At 48.3% G+C, this 7350-nt stretch overlaps 1 protein-coding gene across 7 annotated transcripts in view; it reads left to right on the forward strand.

Annotated features, from left to right (window-relative positions):
- LOC129676543 (protein FAM156A/FAM156B-like) overlaps nucleotides 1–6860 on the forward strand; it is a 95349-nt gene extending 88489 nt beyond the window's left edge. For 4 of the 7 annotated variants that reach the window (XM_055606929.1, XM_055606930.1, XM_055606932.1 and 1 more), the window contains 2 exons: nucleotides 23–1942; nucleotides 2053–6860. In XM_055606929.1, the coding sequence (XP_055462904.1) occupies nucleotides 2155–2745 (591 nt within the window). In that variant the 5' untranslated portion in view covers nucleotides 23–1942; nucleotides 2053–2154 and the 3' untranslated portion in view covers nucleotides 2746–6860. The remainder of the gene's footprint in view (nucleotides 1–22; nucleotides 1943–2052) is intronic. The other 3 variants (XM_055606934.1, XM_055606935.1, XM_055606931.1) reach the window with 2 other exon arrangements.
- The last annotated feature ends 490 nt before the right edge of the window (nucleotides 6861–7350 follow it).

Raw genomic sequence — 7350 nt, forward strand, 5'->3', positions numbered from 1 at the left:
GAGTAACTTGATTTCATTACAGAAGCATTGGCTCCAGGAATGAAGAAGGATGTGTTGGGTGAGCTATTCTGAATAACATGAGGGGAGGACCTTGATCATCAAAGGGAAGGCATATTCCAGGAAGCCACTGTGCTAAGGATCCACAGTTGCCAGGTACCATCATTAAGCTATACATGCTGTGATGCTGGCTACTGTGTGTAGTTGGATGAGCAGAGGGAAGTGGAAGGGACAGTGACTGTGCAGCCATGCCAGCCAGGGACCTTCTTCTGTGACTGCATGGAAAAGCAAAGTCCAGAGCAGGTGAAAGGAAGCAGTAGTGTCTTTGCTTATGACTTTGAAGAACAGTGACAGACTCTTCTCACTCTGCCTCTCTCCCTCTTTCTTATACACAAACGTACAGTCTCTCATGCTAACTTTCTTTCTCCCCACCTCCTTTTATGATTAATGTCCCTCTTTGTGTGCATTTCCTCAATCTCCACCTAAGGAGGCAGGAGGACTGAATGACAGCTAAGTAGGAGTGCTGCCAAGGGTCATTATTTACTATCTACTGCTCGGAAGCAGTTTCTTCACTGCCATGCAACAGCAAGCTTACATTGAAACCCCACCACCACCACCAACACAGGTTTATCAAGCATGGAAACCGTTTTTCTTCTTGTGTTGCCTCATGCCCCAGAAACTTTTGGGAGCCTTCCTGGCTGCCTCAGCCTCCATGATTCTCTGACTGTCTTTCAACACTCATCTCACAGAAGCAGGAAGCGATTTGACTGACCGCTACTAACTTGCCTCTAAGCGGCCTCTCTTTCATCAGGCATGTCCATGGAATTTTCACCCCTCGGTTGCACAGCTGTGATCTGTGTTATTCCTGTCATCTTTTCTGGCATGCAAGGCACAGTGTGAGAAATACAACTAAAGTCAGTTTTATACAAGGGGAATATGGGATGGTTAGTTCTCTGGACTGAGCATATCTGCTTCAGGGATGTAGAGGTCTACAGTGCCTGACACACTGTGACTCCAGACACAGCTTGTCCACTCTAACTTACTGCTATCTGCAGGCAGAGGTATGACTCTAATGTTCCCAGCTGTGAGTGGCCACCACCCTCTGTCACTCATGCCTTCCATGCCCAGATCCTTAGGTTCCCCTTTGTCTTACTACCTGTGTTCCATGTTGCTTGCTTCTTCCATGGGTGAGGGGACTCCTTTTTGCAACACAGCACTTTGGAACTGTCACTCATGCTTCTGGGAAGCAATTTGCAGGCACAAGTAGAAGAACAAAGAACCTGGAATTGCACAGTGCCAAAATGGAGCTCAGCAGTGGTCACCACAGGCCAGTTGTTGAGTAGAACAACGAACACACGAGGTAAAGGCAAGACCATACTCCAATTGGTGAGCAGTAGTCCACTCTGAGTACCACATCGGGAGATGTATGTCCAATGATGAATGGTGGGGCAGCTCACTTTAAGGCATTTGCCTAAGCTTGCATGTTGGTACACAGAAAAGAGCCACCTCAGAATCAGAGTCTCTTACCAGCACAATCATTTCATTTTTATCACAAAGAGGGAGGTTTGGTTATGATCTCAGGGCATGTCATGGAAGACTTCACAAAGGCAATCGAGCAGGTCCAAGGACAGCATGGCAAGACAATGATCACTAGTGTGAAAAGTCAGAGATGGGTGAGTTCCCAGGGTACAAATCCTTGTGAGCCCATAAAATTCATCCCTTTGAATATATGTAAATGCCCTTAGGAAGAATGGCTGTCACTGTGCATTCATTACAGTAGAGCTGCCTTTGAGAGTTGGGGGAAGTGAGGTGAGAATCACTGGGATTCACCAAATGACACCTTCTGCATGAGCTGAAGCAAGAGAAAGAATACCAGTTGCCATGCAGGAAATGCTGCCGGAGTGTCGTGCCCTGTGCTAACCGCTCTGGACATGTATCATCTTGAGTAAGCCTCGGAAGACGCCTGGGAGGTGGCCCCACTTTGAAGATGAGGGACAGAGAAAGTGAGATGAATAATCACGGGCTTTCTTTTTCTCTTCTCACCTCTTGTTACAGTCTGGATTTTCCTGGTTGCACACATTCCTCCTCGCTATCACCTTCACGTTTCCTCCTGGAACCAGGGCTCAGTGTGGCGACCGGCTCAGACTAGACCCCATCATGGATCCACTGCAGAAATGGGATCCACTGTTGAATTCTGTGCCTTCCTGCATGGCCACTGTGACAAGCTCCCAAGAGGCCTCAGCCTTCCCTCAGCCTTCCTCCTCAGAAAAGCTAAGTGTGGGGCTCAGTGGGCTGAGCCTCAGCCCCAGCCCCAGCTCAGGTGTCCCTGCCCCTCTGTCACAGAGGCTGCTCCAGCAGCAGGCCAGGGAGAAGAAGACCCTGTGGCAGCAGTACTGGGAGAAGCAGGGCTTTCCTCAGAGGAAGAAGGTCTTCCTGAGGCACTCGAGACGCTGGCACCGGGATCACATGGCACCTTACCTGCTTGAAAGGGATGTCGGAGAAGGCAGATCTCAGAATCAGCTCCTCTGCCAGGGCCACATGCTTAATAGTGCTGGGGTGAGTGGAGAGAGGAACGCAGTTCCCAACCCTCCGTCCTGGGAAATGCTGGTGCAGGAATTCAGTGGCCTCACCCTCAGCCTGGGAGCCAACAGACCAGGCCCCCTCCCGGAGGGGCCTCTGCAGCAACAGGAACCAGAGGAGATGTGCCAGCTAAAGAGGCAGCAGGAAAGTGTCAGGATGCTCAAGTAGAGGGCGGGAGCAGGCTGAGGTCTGTTTGGCCCCCAAAAGATGGAGGCGAAAACGGATTCAGACAGTGCTGCACTTAAAGCTCAAGAGCCTGGACTCTTCTGACGTCAAGGCAGTCAGCTGCCTTTGGATGAGCCCCAGCACTTGTGCTAGGATGGGAACTGTCCTAGGAAAGGCCCCCACGTTGCTGCCTATGTCTTTTAGCATGCCTTTTTGGGTATGGTACCAGGGATCCCTGAATGCCCATGATGTGATTCACACACTGAGGGTTTTCACTGATTTTCCTAGGAAATCAGCACTGCTCCTTCCCAAGTTTGTCAAATAGAAACAACACAACATGTGTATATATGTTTATATACGTATATCTATGTATATGTGTGTATGTAGAGAAGACATACATAGTATATATGTCTTCCACTTGCCTTCTCAATGTGCATTTATTGAGTGATTCCCCACTAGGAATCACTAGGTACTATGAAATGCATGTGCCAGGCAAGAGAGGGAGGGAGAGAGAGAGAGAGAGAGAGAGAGAGAGAGAGAGAGAGAGATTGACTTGCATCTTCCAGAAACTGAAGCAAGAGAATGCAGGCTTAAGGCACCTACCTACCCAATGTAACTACCTACCCAGTGTTCATCCAGTGGTGTGAACCCATGTGGAAGAAGAGAAGTTTTCCTCCTTAACCATGGTGGTTAATGGTGGCTCCCTGGTGGAATTTCCCATGTGTCCACTCAGTTAATGGTCATAGCAGACCTTGACGTGGGGGTTTGGAACTGTGTGCCTTCCCCCTTCCCACTCCTTCCCTTGGGCTCTTAATCTGGTCAATAAAATAAAGGCACACAAGCGGTTCAGGAAAGCCATAGTTTCATTCAGACGAGGATGCAAAGAGATGAGAAGCTCAAGTATGTCTGCTGGTATGCATGCTGGGGGCAGCATGGACAGTCTGCATGGGGGAAAGGACTGTAGTGAAGGAAGTTTTGGGTGGCATCAGTTTGAGCTCAGAAATTGGTGGTAACTGGTGAATGTCCCATGATTTCCTGTAATGACACTGTATATAACCATGGCCTGGCTATACACATACTATTGACTAGAAGCTGGACAGGGGAGCATTTGGCCTTCAGATTTTCCCTTTCTGGTCAAGGGCCAGCAGTGGAAAGTCCTCTAAATGGGTTTATTAGTGGTAATACTGGGGATTTGTGTGTGCTGTGTTCTGTAGCTGTGAAAGACACTGATCATCCAAAGAGAGCAGCGGGAACAGCAGAATGCATCCTTTGTTGAACTGATAAAAAGGACAGCATTTTACCTACCTGAGGGCCACAGGGGGTTGGGGAGGAGACAAGACAGGGCTTATTCAAATGAGAAGTTGGCCATTGTTCCAGGTTTCTGCCTAGCAGCCACTCTGTACTAGACACAGGAATGCCATGTATGCTTAAAGGGAACCTGCTATTAACCTCCAGGCTCATTTTATCTTGCTACTCGCTGGACTGAATTGAAATCATGATCATGATCGCTCTGGAGCAGTGCCCAGTGCACAGCCTCTGAATGACAGAGAAAGCTGGTGAAGACCTTCCTGCCAGCCATTATGGGATACCTTGATACCCATGTGGGTAAAGGCTTATGGCAGGATAACCGCTGTCCCTGGACATTTGACCCTGAGAAGCAGAGCCACTTTACTGAGTAACAGAGGGAACATGTGTGAGACCTGTCACTCTCTGTGCTGTTTGTCATCCTTATTCTTTTATGGCCCTTGACCCTTAGTCTCTCTGTACAGGGCATCACCTCTGTCTCTGTCTGAGAAGAGGGACATGTCAGGGTGCACATGTGTGTTTCAACTTCCCCACATGGAAGTGATTTGCTCTTTTCAAGTCCACAGTGTCCTGTGATTGTACCAGACAGCATGAAATCCCCTGTTCCAACTGTGAAAACTGGTTTTCTTCTGTGAGCACCTGCCTCCTGTTGTTAATGTGTACTGGAATGTTAGCAAGTGCTTTTGTCAGAGATTCTGAAATGTACAGAAACTGTGTAGTGATCTCCACTCTAATGCTGGAGACACCTTATTTGTTCAAATGAGGAGCTGGCCATTGTTTGTGAGTTTTGTAACTCATTGTCTAAGCCATGCTACTGACTATGTGAAGACTTAAAATTCCATTACACTCTAGCTTGACTGGTTACTTGGCAATCATTCTCCCATTGAAAAAGCCATGCCTCTTTTTCTTAGTTTTTTAACAGTCCCTCTCTGTAATAAGTGTCCTGTTTTCCTCCTATAACATCTTCCCCTATCTCGTAGTCTTTCTGATCTCCCTTCTGTCTCCAGCATCGCTACTTTTCCCTCTTCAGAGCACACAAATGGGAAAGTTTCAAAGAGAGATGTCCTAATAGGAGGAGGGCCATGGAACCATGTGGCTAAGTTACACCTCCATGTGTACTCAAGTGAGGCACCTCAACCAAGAACAGGATCCCCTGTGACACTATTTGTCCTGGTGGATGCAAGAACTTTTGGTAAGATGGCCAAGGCTCAGCTTCCAGCCCCATTGCCCCAGTCTCTGGAAAACTTAATTCATCTGGATACCAACACTGAGGGCTTGGCCAAGAACTCTGTCACAGGCATAGGAGTGGCCACGAAAGCCCTCCCAGATGCTCTTTGGTTCCCACACAGGGTGGTCTTCTGTGGGGACCAGATAGCCCCATTTGTTTTGTCCTTGGTTATTTGAGTGCTGTCGATGCTCTCATTTGACCACGACTACTGACTTTGCCTCCTTTAATTGCATTTCTTCCTCTCGCTCCAGGGGTAGAGCTACACCATCGTATTTGTGCTGTATGAGCGTGTGTGTGTGTGTGTGTGTGTGTGTGTGTGTGTGTGTGTGTGTATAGGAACCCATGCCTGTGTGGGTAGATGTCTGAGAATCACTCAGGGTATGTTCCTCTGTTGCTCTCCACCATGATTTTGAGACATGTCTCTTGTTCCTGGAACTCACCAGTTTGTCTTGATCAGCTTGATAGCTAGTCCCAGGAAACCTCTTCTCTCTGCCTAGAAGCACTAAGATTGTGGCTGTGCCCTGCCAGGCCTGGATTTTGATGAGCCCTGGGGATCCAACGTCACACCCTCATGCCCTTATGGCAGACAATGTACCTGCCCACACGGATCCAGCCCTGAGCTGTACAATTTTAATTATTTGAATCTACCCACTTGCAAATTCTACCACCCCTCTTCCTCAGTCGTGAAGCCTCCAACCACAGTGTGCTCCTTTGAAGTCTCTGTCTGCCTCACACTGTTCGGTGGGCTGTTTCCTGGATGGGAAGACCAGCATTTGTTCCCCACACTCTCAAGGTAGCAGGCAGCATCTTCATGAGCACTATTCAACGCCTTGGCTCTGCTGCACTCAAAACTGCAAGCACCTTTCAGAGGCTGGTGCTAGAGGGACTCCAGGACTTGATTGTTGTCATAGTGACACCATTCGAATACCTTTCATCAGTGCAACGTGATTTTCCTCTATGACTGCCTCATGCCAAGCTCTCATGGCCCCTTGGAAAGAGATATACTCTTCCTCACTACACGATTCTGATTTCCTGTCAGGAGAGGGTGAGGATATGTGTTTCTTGAATGTCGTGACTCAGCTTGAGGCCCTGTGAGGACTCTGGGAGGGAGGGGATGACGGAGGTGAAACCGCTGTGCCAGATAAAATCAATAACCTAGGAGAGCAAGAGATTTTCCTGACAGGATTGAGTGTGGGTGGGTGGTTGCCTAGGTTACCAGTTGCGAAGGCCAGGGCTGATGGAGACTGCCTGCCACATGACCATCCTCATCCACAGGATCCGGACCTGAAGGGTAAGTATGAGGGAGCATGCTCAGTATTTCAGAACCTTCTCAGTATTGGCAGTTTACTGAAGGTGCTCTGAGCATGCTTATGAGAAGCTGATGCATAGAGGACCAGAACATAGGCTCTGGCCACTAGCTGCAGGAGTCATTGGGTCTTGAGTGAGAGTGTGCAGATGGGCGGTCCTTCTCCTAATGAAGGTAGCAAGGTCTCAGAGTAGGGCTGGCCCCAGCGCCACAGATGATATTCTTTCTGTGCAGGTGGCCCTGTTACCTGTGAGCAGGGCACTTTCACAAAGTGCTGAAGTGGAGTAATGTTCAGGGTTTGTGATCCGATGGTTGGACAAAAAAATTCTGAAGATTGCAATACACACCAAATGCACATGCACACACACACACACACACACACACACACACACACACAAGTACATACTATTATGAGGGCATAGAGCAAAGGAAATTGTGGCTTTTCAAACATCATGCCAAATTAAATAAGCTTGACTAAAAACAAACAAAACAAAATATTTGGCATGACCTCACTGCCTTTGGCACCTCACTGCCTTTGGCACCTGAAAAATGGTCATGTCTTTTTCACACTGACAAAACAGGTCGTTGGTTACAGTGAGGTGAACATTGGTCATGTGTGCTGAGCTATGTTCCAAGTAAAATCACTAACACTTGTTCCCTGAGATTTGGTAACAAAGGGCTGAACAAAACCTACCAAGCAGAACCTCATCACCGAGCTTGAGAATCACAAAGCCCATTCAAGGTTTGTCCCCAGAATCACGAAAAGGGG

The sequence above is a fragment of the Psammomys obesus genome, unplaced genomic scaffold, assembly GCF_907164565.1.
Source record: "Psammomys obesus unplaced genomic scaffold, mPsaObe1.curated_primary_1811, whole genome shotgun sequence".
In the NCBI taxonomy this organism is placed as follows: Eukaryota; Metazoa; Chordata; class Mammalia; order Rodentia; family Muridae; genus Psammomys; species Psammomys obesus.